This window comes from Heptranchias perlo, chromosome 9, assembly GCF_035084215.1.
Source record: "Heptranchias perlo isolate sHepPer1 chromosome 9, sHepPer1.hap1, whole genome shotgun sequence".
In the NCBI taxonomy this organism is placed as follows: Eukaryota; Metazoa; Chordata; class Chondrichthyes; order Hexanchiformes; family Hexanchidae; genus Heptranchias; species Heptranchias perlo.
Window position 1 is genome coordinate 37,086,568 of NC_090333.1, and position 24,507 is coordinate 37,111,074.

The window sequence follows — 24,507 nt, forward strand, 5'->3', positions numbered from 1 at the left end:
ATTTTTAAAAATCAACCATAACACACTTATGAAATTAAATTGAATTCACTTTCTATGTTGTGACTTGGATGAGCTAATTCCTATTGGATAAAAAAACTATTTTTGTTTTATTTTACACAGGTGTGGCAACAAATGATCTTGATGCCTTTGTAAAGTTTGAATTTCAATATCCTAGTACAGTGAGTAAAGTTGTGTATTAAATATTTAGACTTTACATTCTGGTTGCAATCTAGCAACAGCATTCTTATCTTCAGTTACAGACAACACTTAATTCCACAGAGTACAACCAGAAGTTACAAATGTGAATCACTTCTTATTTGTGAATACATTTTGTTGATTTTAACTAGATATTAATATTCTCAATTTTTATTTCATACAATAATTATTTACATGAGGAAACTATGTAAATGATAAATGTATAAATTTCACTGTTGACAGTAAGCTGTGGCCTCTTTTTTTAATAGGAGCAAGCCCAACGAAACAAAACAACTGTGATCAAGAATACTAATTGTCCAGGTATGAGACAAGTAACTTTTCTCAGTTATTGGGAAGGAGCTGTATGTTTGCACCATTTTATCATCAATATATTGTTTAAATATATTAATATTCTGAATCTGTATAAATGTGTAGCTTGAAATAACTTATTTTTTGATGGGGCCATAATGTAAAGCATAACTTTTTCAATGATACTTCTGTATTTTGCCATTATTCAATTTTATAATTTGTTCAACTAAATCTGCAACTATTTTTTGTCTTTTCATTTGTGTTGATTTTATGCCGAGATTAATTATTGATGTAACCAAGTCCAGCTATCCGGATGTGCAAATATGTTGCTTTCCTATACCTAGTGCACCATTGAGAGGAGCACTGTGCAGTTACAGTCACAATACTCCTGATGATTTTTTGATGAGTGGTGTGTATCTCCACTTTTTATTCAGTGATATTTTCTGATTTCCATGAACACTAGGAACTACACAAATGCTGTTCTAAAGTCTCAGAAGATTTCCATTTTAAAAAACGCAAAGTATGAAGTTTACCAATGGCCTCCTGGATGCTGAGAGAGGCACTGCTGAGTATAGTATAAGCCATGGGGTTCCAGGTTTGATTCCTGGTCCGTGCTGAGTTAGCTGATCTTAGCTGGGGTCAGCAGTGGAGGCAGCATATTGGCATCAATGAGCCTAGGCAATGGAGCAGAAAAGTCAGTTAGGAATTCTGCTGCTATCCCTCCAGTGATCCTGTTGAAATGTTTGCAAATGTGAGTGAGAACAAAATTGAGCATGAGTGCAGGAGAAGAGAGAGAAAATTGAAAGTGCCGGAGGTGTTGTGGAGAATATAAAGTCAGGTGTTGAACTGTTTTATAGTATGCAGTCATTAAAGGCACTGCGTGACAAAACTTTCACTTTCTTACAGCCTATACATGTATACTTATTTATATCCATTATAGGTTTTGTTATCTGAATTGTTTTTGATGAAAGCAGCCTAACTTTACCTTTAGCTTGGTCTTTATTGGCTGTTTTTGGAAGTTATCTCCTTACATTTTTATATTTTAAAAAGAAAAAAACAAAGCTTTTAATTCACATGTTAAAAACCTAAGGAACTCAATCGAGTGGTTTTTTGCTTAAGGTACACTGTTAATAGGAGTGCAATAATGGTGTTACTTTTAATGCATTTTTAAAATAAATCTTGACTAAGATGTGTAGCTCATTATAAGAGACTGCATTTTAGAATTAGTGTGACTGCAGTGTTAAAGCTGCAGTGCCCCATGATTACTTTTTCATGTGAAGAGATGATCTAAGGATGGTGATTTTATATTTTTGTGTGCTGACTGCACAAATGTAAAATATCTTGCTTGTTGAAAAGTGTCTTCCTTGTAATTTGTTTCAGGACTATTTGGAATTTGGTAGCTGAAATCAATCAGGAATGTGCATTTCACACTGTTATGACCTGTTTTATCCCAACTGTATTGTTCTATGTGTCATATGTTTTTAAAAAAAATATTATTGCTTTTTTTTTCCTTACAGAATATAATCAGAGTTTTATGCTCAATATTAACAGAAATCATCGAGGATTTAAACGAATAATTCAGTCCAAAGGAATTAAGTTTGAAATATTTCATAAGGGGTAAGAACAGCAAAGGTAGTGTATTCTGCATAACAAGCTGAGTGTATCTGTTTTTTGTATGATGGTGCAGGGATGTTCCAAAAATATATTTTGCCATAAGAAATTTGTGCTCAACCTTGGAATAGAGCTGGAGGAGGAGTTTCTTCTGAGGAGCTTTCTACTGTTTTTGTCATGTGTATTTTTACAATGGTGCTTCTATTTAGCAATTTTGGTAACAATGTAATGTTGCTAACTCACAAATGTTTTTTTTAAATCAAATTCCTCTAACCAATTATTCTCTTCAATGAGACTAGAATCTTAGAAGTTGTAAGCAACTATTGCCACATCTTCCATACTTTCCCCATGGCACACACCAATCTCAACAGAGAGAATGCACTGGAGACCTATTCCAAGGCTGCTGCCTGTCCTGCTTTGTAGTTGACCACTAGAAAAGCACCCTGGGATGACAGGCCCTTCTGTATGTATATACATATCCTCCTCCTATCATATGAAGATGCAGCTTACCTCCTATGGTAACCTAGTCCAGATCAGGCATTCACTGTAAGGGAGACTGCAGCTGCGAGCCTGTGTCCTACATACCCAACACAGTGCCATGATGTTAAAATTTATTTTTCTCTCTGAAAGCACCCTCTAGAGAGTCCCATACTAGCCGAATGCTTTAACCTTTTGTATTTTTATTAGTCAGCCACAATTTCTATACTTAGTACAGTTCTGTTTTTTAGTATATCATCTTGGAGACAGGTAAATACTTGTTTTGTTTGGCAAGATAATTTCTGTAAGACTGTTAGACATGATTAATTGCTTTGACTTTTTACAGCGGATTTTTCAGAAGTGACAAACCAGTGGGAACTGCACAGTTAAAACTGGACAAACTAGAAACTGAATGTGAGGTCAGAGAAATCATTGAGGTAAGGTACTTGATTGTAATGAATTTGTATGTTCTAATGTAACCAATAATTGAAACTCTTTCAAGCATATAGTTGAGTAATGAGGCCAACTGTATGGGGACAGAGAAAGCTGTAGGGAACTAGAAGAGGTATCAATCTGAAATGTGAGAAAAGGAGATGATAAAGTTGTTCAATGCATCAGCTATTTTTTTAAACAGAAGTCCACTCTAACAGTAATTAAATTATAACAAAATCTTGTGGCACAGAGAAGTGTTTACTTTTTTAATTGCAATTATTCTTTGGTCACAATTTGTTGACATTAAATTGATAGCATATGTGTACATTGTGGTTGTGAGTGAGTGATACTAATTGGCTGGGCTTTGTGGATGAGCCTGGGGTCTGACGGCTGGTATTGCTGCTAGTGTGTACTGCCACTGTATTAGTGCTTGGTGAGTTGACTGTTCACTTTGTGTGACTTGGATAAAGTCTGTTTTTAAGTCCATTTAGAGCTGGAAGAGCTTAATCATTTTGAGTTTCTACTCTTTTTCTTGTAAATATTTTAGTAAACTGTGTGCACGTATAGCTGCTGCCATTTTTAATTGACATTAAAGATTAACATTGTTTAAGTTTAATATTTCAGATGCTATAAATTCTAAAATTCATTTGCAGCATGTTGCATTACAATACTGCTTGTGCTGGCTGTCACGTACTATTTCAATCTTTTTTAATGTTGCAAATGTATCATACGTTTTGTGGATGATTGTTCCTTCCTGTAGTATTTTTCTAGAATTGGGTTTGAAACTCACATGATTCTATTCCTTTACCGTAGATTTTTGATGGCAGAAAATCTACAGGTGGTCGATTAGAACTGAAAGTTAGGATCAGAGAACCTCTTAGTGGACAAGATTTGCAAATTATCACAGAAAAATGGCTGGTCCTTGATCCAGCCACCAGGTAAGAATATCTGCAGATAATCTTCCTCGGTATGATTGTAGATACACATTTTAAGTTATGAAACTTGTGATGGATATTGCTTATGGTTTCCTCTCAAACTGTGGAAGGCCTGCAAAAATATTTTTCCCCTATTTTCAACCTTTTTCTCCCCCATTTACTTTTTTGGTAGATTGTGCTATTCCTCATTGAGGGAAGAGGGAAGGGAGATGACCTGTCTCAAGATATATGAGAGCAGCAGCTTATACACTGAGTTCCCCTCTCTTCATTAACATAAGTGATTAGTTCCTCTGAGAATGGGAGGGTTGGTGGGGGAGGGGGAAGAGAGAGGAAATGGAATCTAGCGCTTCCAAACACTTCTTAAAAGATATTAATTACCTGACTTTTATGTTTGTCTAGGTTTCAGGACTAAAATAACTACACTAACTGGTGCTTCGTCAGGTAATGTTGCTCGTTTGTTTTGGCTTCCTGTAGGACACCAGCTGGCCTTTCCTTAATGCCTCAGCCCAGAACTGTAGCAGAGATTTAAGAACTCAGCAGGATGAGGGATCGAACATGCACCTCACTGCTTAGTTGCACTAGTATGTTGCATGTCTTTATTAACTGATGGAGCACGTCAGATGAGTACACTAAGAGAAGTTTAGATGATGTGTTATAAAATGGATATTGAGCTTTAAAATTTGGTTTGGAGAAGTGCTGTTTTGATGAAGTGCTTGATTGGGTCAAAATTGTTTCACAAAGGAATTAATAGCTGGACTGTAACAATAGCAACCGTGGCCTAGATATGGTTTGTTAATAGAGTAGGGAGTTATGTTTAACTTTATTTTAGTGATTTAACCAGAATAAATGATTGCTTCAAGTACAAGCCGTGGAAGCCAAATGCACAAATTCACATGTTGATGTGTGCTTCTGATCTTGTCCTAGATGTTCAGCTTCTAGGAAACGTGTATAGGAATTTGAAGATTATTATTTAAATCAGAAGAATAAAATAACAAGAGAAAGCAGTTGTTCGGTTAATGTGTAAGTAAAAAGGCTAAAGTCTTAAAACACAGCTAGATTGTGACCAGCAGGACCTGATAACTTTTGGATGGGCATCTTGAAAAAGAAGAATGTTTTGAGGGAAGGTTGGTAATTGGTCGCCATCACTTGCTTCGTGTCCCAAGGGCACATTTGAAAGTTGTGTGAAATAGCTCTGTTTTTAACACTTGCATTTTGTATATTGTCTAAATCCAAAATACAGTTCAAAGACTTAAAGCAAGTTGATATACATATAACCACAAAATGTTATCAGAAATCTGTCAAGTGCTTTAAAAGGCTTTACAAAAATTATTTTAATTTGGTTTTCAATTTTTATTCCCCTCATCTTCTAAAGGTATTGACTCCCTCACTTTTTAAAAAAAAAATGGCCAATTAGCCATTATTCATGTGTGAGCCTTGACAGTGAGTGCAGGCTATCTAATTATGGAGGACATCATGGCAAGCCCGATTTTGTCTTCGCCCACTATCCACGTGCGCTTCCACTAGAGAGAGATTTATTTATTCAGTTCTTGCTCCCCTAATCCAAGAGCACTGTGGCTAATTGTAGCCCCTCCGCCTCTGTCCCGACTGAGCTCAATTAACTCAGGACAGGCTGGAGATCAAATCTGGGACTACATGGTCTGTATAGTTCAAGGAAGACTTAACATCTGAGCCATCAGAACAGCTCTTTTTCTTGAAGCCAAAAGCCAAGAGCCAAGAAATCCTATTGACTAAGCTCTCAGTTGTGTCTCAGCTATTTTCTATCTTGTTCTCTCCTGCACTTATGCATTGAAAGCCTGACTTTTGAAACCAAACGCGAGAATGAAAGTCTGTTGATTGCTTGAAATCCTGTAGCAAAAACCTGTTGTATTATTGTTGTACCAGATGGTGAACCCTACCAGAAGTAAAGGCTTTGCTTTCTAGTTTGTGTGCCCTTTGAGCTTTTATTACTAAAGCATTTTGGCAGGCATACCAGTTAACAAAAACTGAGTAACACAACTTGTGCTGCACAGTCACGAAGCATTTTTATGGAAGATAAAGCTAATTTAACAACAGAGTAGTAATGCATTGGGTTTTTCTTTTTTTTGTAGGTCAAATGGGTAAAATCTATGCACCTCTTTCATGACTGCTACAGTAAAGAACAGAATCTACAAGTATGAATTGCTGCTATTGGGAATGCCATATACATACAAAGCCAAAGATATGTTAAATAGTCTATTTAATGCTGTATTTCTTTATTATAAGTCTGCACGTTCAAAACTGCTTTGCTCTACCCTGTTTAAAGGTAATGTAGAACAACCCATGATTATGAAAAATAAATTCTTAGTAATGATAAACTTGCTACATTTTAACTTTCAGTGAAGACTTTTATATCTAGACTCACTGTATTTTAGTACTTCGATTTGGAATGCTTCACATGGAGGTCAATGGACAAGAGTCTAAATGTGTTATAGTGCTCTTTAGTGGTGGTCTGTTTTGAGTTATGTAAACTGGCATGAAAATCAAATGCTGATTGGAAATGGAGGTCATAGGATGCTGACAGTGTTCAAGTCCCTCAAACTGAAGCCAAAATAGATGTTTTTGTGCTTTGTAATTGGTATTTGGGTAGATGCAGAAACCTTCCCTGGACCTTGCACCATCTAAATTTTTTTCCAAATGAGAACTTCTGTTTCCTTTCTCTGTTAATTATGATTTTCTTTGTAAAATCTATACAAAAGGTGTTGTCAATTAGTGAAATTTTAATGTTGCCCTGATAATTATTGTGGCTAGTAAGCAACCATAACTGTTTGACCCGAGCGTGCAGTTATATGGCAACTTCCATATTTGTGTGAAGTGATTTAGGATGCAGATACAAAAGTGGCAGTATAACTCGGGAGTTATGTCAGTAATCTTGCTGCTAAACATGCTTGAGTTACCTGGAGTTTGCATCAGGTGAGTTATAAGTCTACCCCAATGCAAAGCCACATTTTAAAACTACCCCGAGGTCCTCTTGGATATTACTAATCAAAAATATTGAAAAGTAAGTTTGTAGAGGACTGGTATAGCCACCTGTTATTAGATAACATGAATAATTGGACACCAGGGGCGTGGAGCTCTGTACATGAATCCGAGCACATATGCCCAGAGCTTTGTTATTGCTGAGCAAAGCGCAGTCAGCAGTGTAACTAGTTTATTGACTGAGTATCACACTGCATAGATATGAGTCTCAAACTAGAACTTGAGGTATCACTGTCCCTAGATCTACAAGAAACTGTCAATTTAAACAGAGTTTGGAGAAGGTATTGTTTTAAGGATAAAATTACAGTTCATTGTAACTTTGATGATGCCTTTGAATGCACATAATTAGGATGGAGGAACTTTTGTGCTTAATGCAGGATGTCCATACTTGGGTCTGTATCAGCATTGAGTACTCCCAGAATGTATAACCATGAGTTCTGATGGGGTTAAACTTTCTCTTTGCTGCCTCACCAATATATCTTACTGCCAGTTTCAGAATAGTATTCCCTACTGCACTGTATGAGAAATGTCACTGTAGTCATAACTGGCACCTAGTCTAAGTCCCCTGTCAGCCCCATTTCCATATAGGAAGTTGTGAACCTAGACAATGCTCGTCCAAATCCATGGATTCTTAGTGTTAGGAGGTAGAACATAAGACATAGGAGCAAGAGTAGGCCATATGGTCCCTTGAGCCTGCTGCGCCATTCAATAAGATCATGGCTGATCTCTACCTCAACTGCGCTTTCCTGCCCTATCCCCATAGCCCTTGATTCCCTTAGTGTCCAAAAATCTATTGATCTCAGTTTTTAACATACTCAATGACTGAGCTTCCACAGCCCTCTGGGGTAGAGAATTCCAAAGATTCACAACCCTCTGAGTGAAGAAATTTTTCCTTATCTCAGTCCTAAATGGCCGAAGCCTAGTTCTCGACTCTCTGGCCAGGGGAAACAGCCCCTCAGCATCTAACCTGTCAAGCCCTCTAAGAATTTTAAACGTTTCAATGAAATCTCTCATTCTTCTAAACTCCAGAGAATATAGGCCCATTCTACTCAATCCGTCCCCTTTTATCCCAGGAATCAATCTAGTGAACCTTTGTTGCACCCCCTCAAAGGCAAATATATCTTTCCTTGGGTTAGGAGACCAAAACTGTACACAGTACTCCAGGTGTGGTCTGACCAAAGCCCTATATAATTACAGCAAGATGAACTCCATATACTCTTACACTCCAACCCCCTTGCAATAAAGGCTAACATACCATTGGCTTTCCTAATTGCTTGCTGTACCTACATGTCAACTTTCTGTGATTTGTGTACAAGGACACCCAAACCCTCTTAATACCAACATTTCTTAGTCTCTCACCTTTTAAAAAAAATATACTGCTTTTCTGTTCTTCCTACCAAAGTGGATAATTTCACATTTCCCCACATTATACTCCATCTGCCACCTGCTTGCCCACTCACTTAACCTGTCTATACCACTTTGCAGCCTCTTTGCGTCTTCCTCACAACTTACCTTCCCATCTAGCTTTGTATCGTCAACAATCTTGGATGCATTACACTCAGTCTCTTCATCTAAGTCAATTATATAGATTGTAAATAGCTGAGGCCCAAGCACTGATCCTTGCGGCACCCCATTGGTTACAACCTGCCAACCCAAAAATGACCCGTTTATCCCTATTCTCTGTTTTCTGTCTGTCAGCCAATCGTCAATCCATGCTAATATATTACCTCCAATCCCATGAGCCCTAATCTTGTGTAACAACCTCTTGTGTGGCACTTTATCGAATGCCTTTTGAAAATCCAAATATACTACATCCCCTGGTTCTCCCTTATCTACCTTGCTAGTTACATCCTCAGAAAACTCCGAATAGATTTGTCAAACATAATTTCCCTGTCATAAAATCTTATTGACTCTGCCTAATTATAGGTGGAGTATGGTAAATAGTCCAGTTGTTGGCATCAGATATTCATCAGCAGAGTAAATTGCACTATTAAGTCTAAGAATGTGGATTGAGTTAAGTGGTATCAAAATGAAGATTTGGCTTTTTAAAAAAAAAGTTTTACAATTGAAAGAATTCACATAGTCGTACAACATTAGGGTATAGGGAATGAAAGTTTGGTTAAATAAAACAATTAATTCTGATCATTTTAATTGGATTTCTATCACATCACCATTTCCAAACATGAGTAATGAACTATGCAAAAAATTTTGCTGTCAACTTATTGAAGTACAATTATAGTTAACCAGTAGGGTGATGGACATCTGCTATTTTTACATGTTATCTTTTCACTAAAATTCATACAAAACAGGCTACTCCTGTATGTTAGGCAGATGCACAAGGATAATGTATAGCCTATGAATTCAGATTGGTCTGAATATATAGAAATTTGATAATGAACCATTCAGGGTTGTGCAAATAATTTTTATAAGTTTGTCTAAAATGTAAATAGTTCTGTTTTAATTTTTCTGAGATTGATTTAAATGGAAGTGAGGTACTTAATAAAGTTTTAGTCCCAGAGATGTATAGCACACTGAAACAATGCCTCTATTCTGATATGATGTGGAGATGCCGGTGATGGACTGGGGTGGACAAATGTAAGGAATCTTACAACACCAGGTTATAGTCCAACAGTTTTATTTGAAAATCACAAGCTTTTGGAGTTTACCTCCTTCGTCAGGTGAGTGTCACTCACCTGACGAAGGAGGTAAACTCCGAAAGCTTGTGATTTTCAAATAAAACTGTTGGACTATAACCTGGTGTTGTAAGATTCCTTACATCTATTCTGATAGGTAATGATTTTGAACTTGATTTGAACCACAAACATCAGTACTGGAACAGCCTTTTGATGTGTATTTGTGTATCCTTTGAAAATGGTATAACTGAAGTGATCAGAGAGAACAACCTAGCGAATTTAGTAAGCCAAGGGGAGAGACAGAATGTGCTGGACAAGTGTAAGACTACATACAGGAATATTGATGCTCTTTCTGATTGGAGATTAGTTTGGTTGGAATGTTTGTGACTGGACCAATCAATGTTTATTTGGTACACACCAGATCCTGGCTCCAAAAATCTGTGAGGCCTCTAGCGCACTCCTGCCGCAAGCGTGGGGCTAGGCTGTGATCTGAACAGGCTGGGTCCTGACTTTTGCAATGTTTCTGTAGGGCCTTGTTTGGGGCAGAACCTGCATCCACCCCAAACATGGTCCCCAATGTTGGAAGTGGTGAGAACACTGGGAGCGGGACGTCAGGAGGTTCCTGGGTCCCAGCCTGGTAGAAGACGATTACCTGGTATGTCCAAATATGAGGTAAAGGGCTGATGTAGGGTGGAGGTGGGTCCCATGGTGGGAGACATGAATAGAGTATTGAGGGGGCAGTGCCTATATCCTCATAGAAAGAGAAAGCTTCAAACAGCCTGAGATTCTAAACAAACTGTTGTCTGTTCCCTTCAGAATTATATCGAATCAGTGGTGGAATAACCCCTTTTTGAATAAGATTTTTAAAAGTTTCCACATTGAAACTGAAGCTGCAAATCTCTGACAACAGGATTTCTCTCAGAATTTAAGTAGCCCCATTTCAGCATAGAAAGAGCATCCATAATCCAGTCTTTCACTTGCCCCAGCGTATACTGTCTCTCCTTGGCTTGCCAAATTCACTAGGCTGTTCTCTTTGACCATTACTGCAGTTAAGGTTACACAAATACACATCAAAAGGCTGTGGTTCAAATAAAGTTCAAAACGATTATTTCGAACCATCCATTTTTATTCATTGACTTGCCTTATTTATGGTAAAATTCACAGATGGGAGAGTTACTAATTCTCTATCAAAATTAGTTAAGGTCACCTTTGGCTCAGTTATAGCACTTATGCTATGGCCTTCTTACTCGGTCTTCAAGGACCCACTCTAGAAACTTGAGCGTGCAATCTCAGCTGACACTTTAGCGCAATACTGAGGGAGTGCTATAGTGTCGGAGGTGTCATCTTTTGGATGAGACATTAAACTGAAGTCCCGTCTACACTCTCATTGGTGTTTGTGGGACTTTGCTATGTGCAAATTAGCTGTTTCATTTCCTGAGTTACACTTCAATTGCTGTAAAATGCTTTGGGACATCCTGAAGTCATGAAAGGGGTTATATAAATGCAAGTTCATTCTTTTGTTAAAAGGATCTGCTGAACTGAGCTTGATTGATGTAAGTTCACTTTTTTTCCCCCAAACTTCCTTGTTTTTCATTAAGTACAGTGTGGGTCCTTCAGCTGTTCTCAAATCAGTTACAGCCTTCACACACTGACTACTTAACTAACAATTGTGCCATTTTCACAGACATGACCCCTAGACATTAACATAACCAATGCCCCAGTACAGGCAAAACCTAAGCATTTGTCATGTGACTAATAGGACTTTTGAAAAGTTATATAGGATTAATATTTTTCAATATCTTGTAATTTAATAGATTAATTTAATTGTTATTTTGTATTGTAATTTAATTTTTTCTGGATTAAAATATTTTGGAATACTTTAGTATCATGTGATGTCCTAGCTTATGAACTTGAACCTATTTGCCCTTTCTTTCCCCCACTCCTTTGTGCCCATGTACAGATCAATACCTTTTTGAAAATAAAAACTGTGTTCAGCACTTTTCCTTCCTTACATTTTTGGTAAGAGCGAGGAGGTTTGGACAATTTATTTTTCTGATCTCAGATGATCTGTTATTGTCATGCTTATTTATGGAAAGTCAGAAGGCACAGCCTCAGCTATTAATCTCCAAATTTACTATACCCAGCGAGCCTATTAAAAGTCCTCAAAACATATTGCCACCTCAGTTCTGTGCTCATCTCTCTTGTAACACTGTTTGAATATCTCCAACCTGGCTTCAGCCCTTCTCACAGTACTGAACTAGTCCTACCCAAAGTTATAAACAGTATCACGTGTGTGACTGTGGTGCTTCTCAACCATGTTGCAGTGTTCAATAGTTAACCATGCCATCCTTTTCCACTGCCCAGGTGTGAGGGGCTGCTGTTGGATGGTTTCATTCTTGCCTATCTGAAAGTAGTAATTTCACATCGTTCACCTGACGAAGGAGGAAGCCTCCGAAAGCTTGTGAATTTAAAATAAAATTGCTGGACTATAACTTGGTGTTGTAAAATTGTTCACAATTGTCAACCCCAGTCCATCACCGGCATCTCCACATCATATCTGAAAGTAACCAGTGCATCTCCAGCAATGGCTTCTCTTCCCTTCTCCCACAGTCACCTCCGGGGTCCTTAAAGATCTATCCTTGCACCTTTCCTCGGCCACAGGCTATACCACTAAGAGACGTATCTGTAGGGTTGGATTAGCTTTCACATGTATGCTAATGACATCCAGCTTTACTTCACCCTCATCATCCCTTAACTGTCTGTGACGGTAGGCTGTTTATCTGACGTGGTCTTGGATTAGGTGTAACTTTCTCCATCTTAGCATAAGAACGTAAGAGATAGGAGCAGGATTATGCCCTTTGAGCCTGCTCCGCCATTCACTAAGATCATGGCTCATCTGATTCTAGCCTCAACTCCACTTTCCCGCCTATTCCTCATATCCTTTGACTCCCTTGCTGATCAGAATTTGTCTAACTCAGCCTTGAATATATCACAACCCTCAGAGAAGAAATTTCTCCTCCTCTTAAATGGACAACCTCTTATTCTGAGACTATGTCCCCTAGTTCTAGATTCCCCTAAGGGGAAACATCCTCTCAGAATCTTTTATGTTTCAATAAGATCTCCTCTTTCTCAAACTCCAGAGTAGAGGCCCAACCTGCTCAATCTTTCCTCAAGACAATCCTTCCATACCCAGAATCAACCTACTGAACCATCTTTGAACTGCCTCCAATGCAAGTCTATCCTTTCTTAAATAAGGAGACCAAAACTGTACGCAGTACTCCAGGTGTGGCTACCAGTACCCTGCACAGTTGTAGCATGTCATCCCTGCTTTTATAATCCATCCCCCTTGAAATAGAGGCCAATATTCCATTGGCCTTCCCAATTACCTGCTGAACCTGTATGCTAACTTTGTGTTTCATGTACGAGGACACCCAAATCGCTCTCTACCGCAGCATTCAGTAGTCTCTCAGGAATAATTTAAAAAATTACAAACTATCAAAGTGGATGACTTCACATTTTCCTACATTATACTCCATCTGCCAATTTTTTGCCCATTCACTTAACCTGTCAATATCCCTTTGCAGACACTGTCCTCCTCACAACTTATTTTTCCACCTATCTTTGTATCAACAACAACAACTTTGGCCATAGTACACTCGCTTCCTTCATCCAAGTCATTGATATATTGTAAATAGTTGAGGTCCCAGCACTGATCCCTACGGCACCCCACTAGTTACAGATCACCATCCTGAAAATGACCCTTTTATCCCGACTCTTTAGGGTAGTATGAGCATGGATAGAGGATTGGCTAACTAACAAAAAACAAACACCATGAGCTCTTATCTTGTTCAGTAACCTTTTATGTGGCACCTTATCAAATGCCTTTTGGAAATCCAAATACACTACATCTACTGGTTCCCCTATATCCACCCTGCTTGTTCCTCAAAGAATTCTAATAAATTTATTAATTTCCATAAAACCATGTTGACTCTCCTTGATTTTATTTTGAGTCTCTAAATGTCCTGTTACTACTTCCTTAAATCAATTCTAGCATTTTTCCCAATGACAGATGTTAGGCTAATTGGCCTATAGTTACCTGCTTTCTATCTCCCTCCTTTCTTGAATAGGGGTGTTTATATTTGCAGTTTTCCAATCTGCTGGGACCTTTCCAGAATCTAGTGAATTTTGGAACATTACAACCAATGCATCCACTATCTCTGTAGCCACTTCCTTTAAGACCCTTGGATGCAAGCCATCAGGTCCAGGGGACTTGTCAGCCTGCAGACCCATTTAGTTTACCTAGTACTTTTTCTCTAGTGATAGTTTTTAGATCCTCCCTCCCCTCGATTATCCACTATTATTGGTATGCTTTTAGTGTCTTCTACTGTAAAGACAGATACAAAATATCTGTTGATGCCTCTGCGATTTCCTTGTTTTCCATTATTTCCCCAGTCGCATCCTCTAAGGGACCAATACTTACTTTAGCTACTCTCATTTTATATACTTGTAAAAGCTCTGAGTCAGTTTTTATATTTCTTGCTAGTTTACTCAATCTATTTTCTCCCTTTTTTTAGTCCTTCTTTGGTTCCTAAAGTTTTCCCAATCTTTGGGCTTACCACTAATCTTTGCCACATTGTACACCTTTTCTTTTAACTTTATACCATCCTTAACTTCCTTAGTTAGCTATTGTTGGTACACCCTTCTCATGGAGTCTTTCCTCCTTACTGGGATTTTTTTTGTTGAATCATAAAATCTCTTTTTAAATGTCTGCCGCTGCTTATCCACCATCATACCTTCTAATCTGTTTTCCCAGTCCACTTTAGCCAATTCTGTCCTCATGCCATTGTAATTGCCCTTATTTAGGTTTAATACAGTAGTTTCAGATCCAAGATCCTCATTATGATCACTGTTTCCTAAGGGATCCTTTACTTTGAGGTTATTAATTGATCCTGTCTCATTACCCATTACCAGGTCTAAAATGGCCTGTTCCCACAATGTATTGTTCGAAGAAACAGTCCCAAATATACTCTGAACTCAGGGTTACTTCTGCCAATTTGATTTGTCCAATCTAAGAGTTTAAATCACCCATGATTATTACATTTTTTGTTACACAAGCCCCCATTATTTCTTCTTTTATATTTTGCCCCAGTGTAGCTACTGTTAGAAGGCCTATAAACTTCTCCAACAATGATTTCTTACCCTTGCTATTTCTTACCTCCACCCAAATTGATTCTACATCTTGATCTTCTGAGCCAAGATCATTTCTCACTGTTGTACTAGTTTCATCCTTTATTAACAGAGCTACCCCACCACCTTTTCCTCTCTTCCTGTCCTTCCGAAATGGCAGATACCTGAATATTCAGTTCCAAACCTTGGTCACCTTGCAACGTCTCTAATGGCAGCGAGATCATACCCATTTGTTTCTATTTGTGCCATCAATTCATCTATCTTATCATGAATGCTGCACGCATTCAGATAAAGAACCTTTACTTTTGTTTTTTTTTTAATCATTTTTTCCTACTCTAACTCCATTTACTGGTTCGCTCTGTTCCTTCCTGACATACTCTAGTTATCATTACCTCGCTCTCTTCCCTGTACTACTTCCTTGTCCTTTTTCTTCAACATTCTAAATTTCCCCCCCACTGAACCCTCCCTCCTCTCCCTCCCACCATTTAGTTTAAAGCCCTATCTACAGCCCTAGTTATTCGATTCGCCAGAACACTTGGTTCGGGTGAAGCCTGTCCTGACTAAGCAACTCTGTTTCTCCAGTACTGGTGCTAGTGCCCCATGAATCAAAACCCACTTCTCACACACCAATCTTTGAGCCATGCATTCATCTCTGATCTTATTTATCCGATATCAATTTGCTCGTGGCTCAGGTAATAATCCAGAGATTACTACTTTTGTGGTTCTGCTTTTTAATTTAATCCCTATCTTATCATGCTCTCAGTAGAACCTCTTAGTCTTACCTGTGTCATTGGTACCTACGTGGAGCACGACAACTGAATCCTCCCCCTTCCACTCCAAGTTCCTCTCCAGCCCGGAGGAGATGTCCTTAACCCTGGCACCGGTTAGGCAACACAGCCTTCAGGACTCATGCTCCTGGCTGCAGAGTATCTAACCCCCTAACTATACTGTTGCCTACTATTATCACTTTTCTTTTTATTCCCCCCCCCACTTGAATGGCCTCCTGAACCACGGTGCAGTGGTCAGTTTGCTCATCCTCCCTGCAGTCCTTGCTCTCATCCACACAGCTTGCAAGAACGTTGTAACTTAAGACAAGTGCAAGGGCTGAGGCTCCTGCAATGCTACCTCCTAGATTCCCGTACCTGCCTCACTCACAGTTGCACTCTCCTGTGCCTGACCACAGACCAATCTAAAGTATTTAGTCTAAAGGGTGTGACTGCCTCCTGGAACAAAGTGTTCAGGTAACTTTCTCCCTCCCTGATGTATCGCAAAGTCTGCAGCTCGGACTCCAGCTCCTTGACTCTGAGCCGAAGTTCCTCAAGCTGCAGACACTTACTACAGATTGGTCGTCCCAGACAAGACTGTCCAGTAGCTCCCACATGTTGCAGCTGTAACACATTTCTAGCCCTGCCTCATCGTATTTATTTAATTAATTTCAGTCAATCAAATTATTTATAATTTTGATCGAAGTACTAACTTTGTTTAATTTAGTTAAGTTTAGTTAATTAATTATAAATTTAGTTATATGCTATACATTTTACTGTAACTTATCCACAGTCCTAAGAAAAAGAAATACTCACCACCGATCACCCACCTGCTTTACCTGTGACATCACTGATTTTTATCAGCACGCGGTCGGTCCGCTCTCGCTCTGCGCTGTTTTTATCCTTGTTCCGCTCTCACTGTTTCCCACCGCTCTGGTGAACTCTCACTCTCGTCAGGAGGAAGTCATAGTCTTCAGCCCCTGCCACAACCTGCTTCCCCTTATCCAGCCTGTTAGCAACTTTGGCATCCTGTTCAACCCTGAGCTCAAGTTCAAGCCTATTGCCTTTCACAATCTGCACATTGCCTGCTGTAGCACCTCAGGCCCTTCGCTTGTGAAATCCTAATACTTGCCTTCATCACTTCAAGCCTCCACTATTCCAATGTTTCTCTTGCTCACCTCCATAAACTCCATCACATACATCCTGTCCCTCTTATCCATCAATCACTTCTTACGGACTTACATTGGCTCGCCATCCCCATTGCAATAAATTAAAATTCTAATTGTTTTTAAATCCTCACTTGTACTTACCCCCGCTTTACCTTTGTAATTTCTGTAAGTTTAATATTCCGCCAATCTGTTCCTCTAACACCTTTTGTAAATTTGTTCTTCCCACCATTGGCACAGAGCTTTCAGCCACATGGTCCCTACTCTGTAATTTACAAGATTGTTAAGGATGAGGAAGGCCATTAACGCAGAAGGATCCTGCAGTCCCTCCATTTCATTATTCAGTGGTTTAATAGACCAGGATCTTCATTTCCAATGGAACATCTTTAAACAAAAAATTCCGAACATCAATTTTAAATTTACCTTCTACTGGTTTGAATCATTGTTCCCTTGTCCTACTCTTTCTTATTAACAAAGTAATATTTGGGGTTTACTTTTTCCATTCCCACATTTAATATATTTATGTATTTTTCACAACGGAATACAAGTTACCAAAAACATTAAAAGTTATTTTATTTGATCAAATCTGTTTTAGGTATAGTATGGTTGCTGCCCTTAAAATGTTTTATTATTATGCATGATATAAATCATGCCGTGTTCAGGTGCTGAGGTAGCCTAGTGTTTTAACTGGTTGAAGCCTTAGGGTTAGTGAAGCTGGTCTTGGATTTGATCCCTTGTCTGTACTAAGTTATTTGATCTTAACTGGAGCCATGGTGGATATATTAAAATTGGCCTCTGAAGCCCTCGATGATCATCTGTCCTGGTGGCCACATGTACTATAATAGCTAGGCTATAGTTTTTTTAAAAAAACATGTCATAAAAATAAAGATTAGGCATCACTGGCAAGGCTAGCCTTTATCTGCCACCACTGTCAGGCAATGAGTTGGATGGAGGCAGGGCAGGACTTGCAGCCAAACAGCATTTTTACACTAACAGCAAAGCAAACAAAGTTTATTTTTTCAGCAAACAAGTTCTATTTACATTCCATTTAAAAAGTTTCTACAAACTGCAACCAACAGAACTCATGGGTAAAATCAATTCACTTGCAGCGGTGCAGTCTCCAGGTGTGATTGGGTAATTTCCCCGGTCAATCATCTCCATTCTGGTCAGGAATAGTGGTGTCACTATATGCAGCCAACATTTATTGCCCACCCCTAGTGGCCCAAAGTTTACTATTACAGAGTGGCTTGGTCTGAATTGCAACTGCTACCAAACCTAAAGGCAACTCCATCTGGGCAGCAGTACTGAGTGTACCAATGCTTTAGGCACTTGATCAGAAACTGTTTTGTTGGTACAAACATTTTAAATTCAAATCTGCACTCCTCTAAAGAGCATAGCAAAGCTGAATCTTCTCAGGAAGTACAATTTTTTGATCACCAGGTTTCTTGGACAGCAGAACCCGAAAACTTCAGGAAATTTGGGACTAGTTCTGGAAGAGGTCAGGCAAGCCCCAAATGATCCAGGAACCTTCTTGCCAGCCATGAGTTGATGCAGAATACTGCACAGTCAGTACAACTTTCCTAGGAGCATTATGTGCTAAACCTGGAGCCAAGTCTTTATACACCAGAAGTAAGCTATGTTGGGCTCTTTATCATCAGAATTGTTGCAACAAGCCAGTCTATAGTACCTGAAGCAACTTGCTAAAAACTTTACAATAATCGAAAAGGTAAATTTTAAAACCAGACCAGTCAACAATCTTGAAGTGTGAAAAGAAAAAAGGAGTGAGAGGAGCAAATAAACCTTATGCATGTATAGTTAAGAGTTCTGCACTACTGTCAAAAACTAAGACTACTATTCAGAATGAGGCCTTGCATTCACTGGATTGAGGAAGATCACCTGCTTGAAGGGACAGTGTTGGGGGTGGGGAGGGGCAGGGAAGGAAGAAATCACCAAGGTAACAGCAATCCCTATTTTTGTGGAGTTTGAATTAGTGAGGAATGACAACTTTTCAATCTTAAGGAAATGAGTTCTGAAGGTACAAGCTTCCCCCCAGGAACTAATTTTTGTTGTACCAGTCACACCTCAAGGTTTAATACATAAAAGAAGTCATACAGATTTCTGCAAGAATAATTTTTATTGCTGTTGTGTATTTAACGTGATAAATACTTAATATGCTATTCAATGAGGATTTATTAGGAAACCATTTATTTGTAACCAGTTTCTAAAGTGCACATTTGACTACTGCCAATAGAAAAACAAAGGAAATGGAACAGCATTTCATCTAAATGTACAATGATTCTGTATATTCATGTCTCTTATGCATGGTTAAACCACATTTCCATTCAAGAAGTAATACAGTTGAAGGAAATAGGCCAGACTAAGACATAACACCTACTTACTAATTCTTAATAAGCCAATGCTACAGTTCTTATTAAATAAAGGAAACATTGATTTCCCTTATATTAACTATTCTTGAATTGTAGATGTTTCAAAATGCAAGAAAACAAATATACAGAGTATTTGGCTTTTAAATAACCACATTTTACATTTACTTACAGGAGTTCATTTGCCCAGGATTCTGCTTCATTCCAGCACCAAGGATACTTTTCTATACTTGGGAGACTGTCCATAATAGCCCAACAGAAGCAGTTTCCTTCTATGGAGGCTTTAAACACTAATCCCTGTTTATATGAACAGTTATTACCTGAGGTGCTCGTGCACCAGCAAATACAATTAATACAGCTGATACGAAATGCAGTATGGCTGAGGAAGTCATTAAAAGGTCTTTTACTTTTAGACTAATTTGTTTATACACTACTTTTATTTCATGGCTAGAGATTACCACAATGTTCCCATTATGTGGTTTACAAGGCATAGGTTAAGTGCTTCAAAACTTCAGACATACATTATATACAAACTAAATAGATTAACTGCTGATTGTGTCAGGAAAGTAGTGATACTGAGGTCAGTGAGTATTGGTGTCACCGTATGCATCTCTATACTGTCCTCATATGATGTGTCAGTATAATCACTCGTGTTCTCATTTTACTTCAACTTGCAAACCAGTCTCAAAATCCTCAAGGATGATATGCTGTCAATCCAGGCAATGTAAACTAGTAGCAGAAATTCAAATTCTTTCATGCTTCAGTACAGTATCAGTCCAACAAAAGAGCAAGTCCACATTTTATGGAAAGTTGAAAGGCAGGTAGCCTGACCTGCATTATATGGTCCATGGTGCATAGTAGATTCAGCAATAATGGAGCACCAATTCAATTTTATTATAACAGTTTAAAGTGCAAATGTTTTTAGTCACATGGAGCAATGCACACCATCAGTGAGATGGAAAAGGTTTTTCAGGTTTCTAAGAGAAGCTCTCCAAGATGTAAAAGATGAGCTCCATCACAACTGGCCCTTCACTCAGCTGACAAGCTCCACCATGGATTACTGGGACCAAAGCACTGTCCAGGTCATTCATGTACTGTGAAGGAAGGGGCTGTCCATTGCTACCAGCTTGATATCCAACCTGAATAAGTATAATGAAGAGTCATGAAAGTAGATTGATACTGGTTTCAAAAATGCATTTCTCCAATGCCATTGATCCATATTAGACAGTTTGGACATAAAAAAAATCAATTCCACTTAGTAATGAGCAGTGATTAGAAAAGCACAAGGACAAGCACTACACTTAGAAAAAAAAACAACTAAATAGACATGCAAGTTTACCTACAACATTATACTGTTTGTAGTTGTAAGAAAATTTCCAAATAAATTGTTAACTTTAATCAGACCAGTAAAAAAAGTTATTGAACCCATCCAGTCCACATCATTTAAATCTACAATCAGGATGAGAGATTATTCTCCTCTTTCTGCCTTAGCACTACATCCATATCCTTCTATTCAGTGTTGAATAAGGAATGGGTCATTCCTTGAAATGCTTTACTAAATTCACATTTACTCCCAAGAATCAGTGTATTTCACAATTGCAAAGTACATAATTCCACTGAACTCTTAGCTTTTTTAAAATCACATCTCATGGTTCTTCACAGACTCCCTTCACTATTTAAGCTTAGATCTCATTCCACTCTTACCCCTACTCCTCCCCCACTTTTCTTCTCATTCCTGTCTCCAACTCATAAGAACAAGTTTAATGAACAATGTAAAGTACCTAAGTGAGGCAAGTCAAGACCCAGTACCATACTTGTTGCCCCTGTCTAAATTCTAATGCTTCTGATCTTTTTATTAGACACAATCTGGACAACTCTTAAATGCAGTTCCACAATTCTTTATACAAGCATTACTTTCTTAGATTTATAGATCTGCATCACCAACATCCTAGCTTTTTTGGGAAGTGAGGAAAACTTTTTTTTTAATTAAAGCTTAGTTTCTTTGATATAATGCAAGATTTAGTCCAAGTACCTGGTCTGAATCAAGTGTGACACGGAGACCCAGTTTTGCCTTTCCATCTTCTTTCAGCAGTTTAAGGTGGGGGCAGAGTGCTAAGCAAAATGCCTTGGCTACATTCTCTGTAAGTTTGCTATGATCAGCTGGGTCGCTTAGAGCACTGGGCTGGTCCTCATTCTGCAGGAAGAACACCTTAAAACAGGAAAAGATTATTCAAGTTTAATGACTTTATGAGCCAATGTGCAATTACGTGACTGGAATTCATAAACTGCACCAACTTGCATTTATATAGCGCCTTTAACGTAGTGAAAACGTCCTAAGGCACTTCACAGGAGTGTTATCAGACAAAATTTGATATCAAGCCACATAGATATTAGGACAGGTGACCAAAAGTTTAGTCAAAGAGGTAGATTTTAAGGAGTGACTTAAAAGGAGAGGCGCCGATAAGTTTAGGGAGCGAATTCCAGAGCTTAGGGCCGAGGCAGCTGAAGACAGCCGCTAATGGTACAGCGAAGAAAAAGGGAGACGCGCAAGAGGTCAGAATTGGAGGAGCGCAGAGATCTCGGAGAGTTGTGGGGCTGGAGGAGGTTAGAGAGATAGGGAAGGGTGAGGCCACGGAGGAATTTGAACACAAGGATGAGAATTTTAAAACTATATAGTAACGTGTATACTTATAAAATTGCAAGGAACACACCTTCAGGAAAATTAAATACCTAGCAGCACCACACCCAGCTGCGATATGTCAGTGCATGCACTACACCACCCTGGGTTGGGGAGATCCAAAAGGTAGTTAAAGACCTCTAGTCTGGCAAAGCTGCGTGTCTCAACTGACTCTAGAATTCTATAAAGCCTTTCTCCATGTGCTGAGACCCCTGTTACTGGAGCTCTGCCATCACGTTCTAGAGATGAGTGCCCTCAATTACATTTCAAGAGCTGCCACTTACACACAAGAACAAAGATCCATTTTGTGTATTTCCTACAGACTTGCAATTCTCAATAGTGACCATCAAATACTGTTTCTCTTTCTCTCCCCCCCCCCCCCCCCCGCCAGGACAGATACAAAAGTGGACCCGTGGGCTGCTGCACCCAGACAAAACAGGGTGCCACTCACTGAGTACCAATAGGCACTATTCAATGAGGTACACCACTGCAACAGCACAAGTATCCCAGCAGAATACTCTCTGGATGTAGAAAGGTATCTGACTACCCAGGCTGCAGCGAGTGATCTTCCATAATATTCAGGAAATGGATTAAAATCCTGTAAATCACACCCTGCATCAGTAAGCATCCCTTCAATAGGCATCCAGGCAGGGCTGTTTCTTATCCCTCTCTTTATGCTGGGTACAGAACTAGCAACATCCCAAGGGCAAACTCAGACATCCATATAGTTCAGAGTGGAACCAACCACATCACTACAGACCAATGATATACTATTAAGCATTACCAGCGACCACCTCTCTTCGTGGTAAATTCTGAGACAAAGGACTTTAGTCAAACCTTGATATCCAAATTAAAACTATTCCAAAACAAAGTTTATGACACTCATAATATTCAACTCACTAGAATCCTGCTGTTTTGGACTGCAAGTCAGGTTCTCAAACTTCTACAGAAGAAACCATACTCCCTCACCAAGCCAGAACATACGCTAATCGCCACAGTTGGAAGAGCCTGCCAACATCACTTTCAGGATGGTCAAAGTCTGAAATCCTGCCACCACTATCTAAACCCAAGAGCATCGCCAAACCCCTCAGGGCAGGCAAAAGAACATGCAAATCCACAGGTGCCTTCAGCTCCCATGAGCAGCAGAATCAATCTCTCCTTTATGGCATAATAGAAAGCTCCTGGGAACACTTACCTAGAGTAGGTTCGTTCAAAGGAAAATTAAGATAGGGATGGGCCACTAAGGGATGAACAAGATAAACTCACAGGTAATGACAGTGAAATGGCAGAAATATTGAATAGTTACTTTGCCTCAGTATTCACCAGGGAGACTAGCAAGGTGGGCATGACATTAGAAGAGATCAAAAAGGATATCAAGAAATTCAAGATAGATAAGAGGGAGATAATTGATAAACTAGACAAACTTGAGGATTAAACCCCTAGACCGGATGGATTACATCTACACATACTAAAAGAAGCTAGGGAAGAGATAGCACATATATAAAAATAAGGGAATCGTGCAGAAGGATTGATGGACAGCTAATGTTATCCCTATATTTAAAAAGGGAAAGAGAATAATTCCAGGGAACTATAGACCAGTTAGCTTAGCGTGGTAGGAAAGATATTGGAATCTTTACTCAAATATGTAACAGGAAAAATACCTAGAAACTGAAAACGTAAGAATAGTCAGCACAGATTTCAAAAGGGAAGGTGATTGAATTCTTTGAACTAGTAACCGAAAGGGTAATGCAGCGGATGTACGTAGACTTTCAAAAGGCCTACGATAAAAGGTACATAGTGGACTCATGACTAAAAGCAGAGCATGTAGAGTTGGGACAAGTAGAAGAATGGTTAGCAAACTAGCTACAAAACAGAAAACAGAGATGGGGTTAAAGGTAGTTACTCAGACTGGCGGATGGTGAGAAGTGGTATTCCACAGGGATCGTGCCATGACCACTGTTGTTCATTATTTATATAAGTGATTTGGACTCGGGAATCAGAAGTACTATATCAAACTTTGTGGAAAACACCAAACTGGGGGATATAGTTAATACTGAGGAAGGACCATGACAATATATAAAGGGGGGGAAAAAAAGGTGCTGACTAGCAAAATCAAAGCAGTGGAGGACAGCAGCACTTCTTTTCTCCCAAACCAAAAAAAAATATATAAAAAGGGAGGTGACTGATCCCAAGATGGCCACAAAATTAATGCAAAACAATTATGTTGACCAGAAACAATGTATTTAGCTACATTTTTTCATTACCTCGGTCCATCTGATGACCTTGCCATTTGTTTTGAATTCTGACCCATGAAATATCTTCACACTTGCAATTTCATCCATGGATTTTCCATCAATTGGACTGACAACGCTACAATTTTAAGTCAAAAAATTTAAAATCATTGCATTGATGATTTAGTATATTATAACCAGAAGCACAAGTGCCTTTATTACAAGCATTTGGTGTAAAACTGCATTTTGCTGAAGTCTTGTCATTTTCTGAAATCAAGCATCTAAATCGATTATTTCATTGATTATTAGGAAGTCCGTTCTATCCTCACAAGTAACTGCACATGGATGGCAAGGTCTCCACTAGCAAGTATAAATTAGAGCAGCAGCCAAACAAAGGTGACACTCAAATACAGTGTGGCATTCTAAATGGCTGATTACATGCACTGCCATTTTAAATATCAATGACCATGGACAGCATTATAAAGTGATCG

General features: G+C 38.8%; 2 protein-coding genes across 9 annotated transcripts in view; one reads left to right on the plus strand and one right to left on the minus strand.

Moving 5' to 3' along the window:
- The window catches only part of cc2d1b (coiled-coil and C2 domain containing 1B), a 62,131-nt gene extending 42,611 nt beyond the window's left edge, over positions 1 to 19,520 (plus strand). For 2 of the 6 annotated variants that reach the window (XM_067990208.1, XM_067990214.1), the window contains 9 exons: positions 121 to 179; positions 465 to 516; positions 2,022 to 2,121; positions 2,939 to 3,029; positions 3,838 to 3,962; positions 4,359 to 4,400; positions 6,068 to 6,261; positions 18,165 to 18,353; positions 19,283 to 19,520. In XM_067990208.1, coding sequence (XP_067846309.1) covers positions 121 to 179; positions 465 to 516; positions 2,022 to 2,121; positions 2,939 to 3,029; positions 3,838 to 3,962; positions 4,359 to 4,371 — 440 coding nt within the window. In that variant the 3' untranslated portion in view covers positions 4,372 to 4,400; positions 6,068 to 6,261; positions 18,165 to 18,353; positions 19,283 to 19,520. Of the gene's footprint in view, positions 1 to 120; positions 180 to 464; positions 517 to 2,021; positions 2,122 to 2,938; positions 3,030 to 3,837; positions 3,963 to 4,358; positions 4,401 to 4,883; positions 4,980 to 6,067; positions 6,262 to 18,164; positions 18,354 to 19,282 lie in introns of all 6 variants that reach the window. The other 4 variants (XM_067990212.1, XM_067990213.1, XM_067990210.1 and 1 more) reach the window with 4 other exon arrangements.
- Positions 17,746 to 24,507, minus strand: part of zfyve9a (zinc finger, FYVE domain containing 9a) — a 93,255-nt gene continuing 86,493 nt past the window's right edge. For 2 of the 3 annotated variants that reach the window (XM_067990206.1, XM_067990205.1), the window contains 3 exons: positions 24,050 to 24,155; positions 21,141 to 21,317; positions 17,746 to 20,247 (listed from right to left, as the gene is read on the minus strand). In XM_067990206.1, coding sequence (XP_067846307.1) covers positions 20,086 to 20,247; positions 21,141 to 21,317; positions 24,050 to 24,155 — 445 coding nt within the window. In that variant the 3' untranslated portion in view covers positions 17,746 to 20,085. The remainder of the gene's footprint in view (positions 20,248 to 21,140; positions 21,318 to 24,049; positions 24,156 to 24,507) is intronic. The other variant, XM_067990207.1, reaches the window with a different exon arrangement.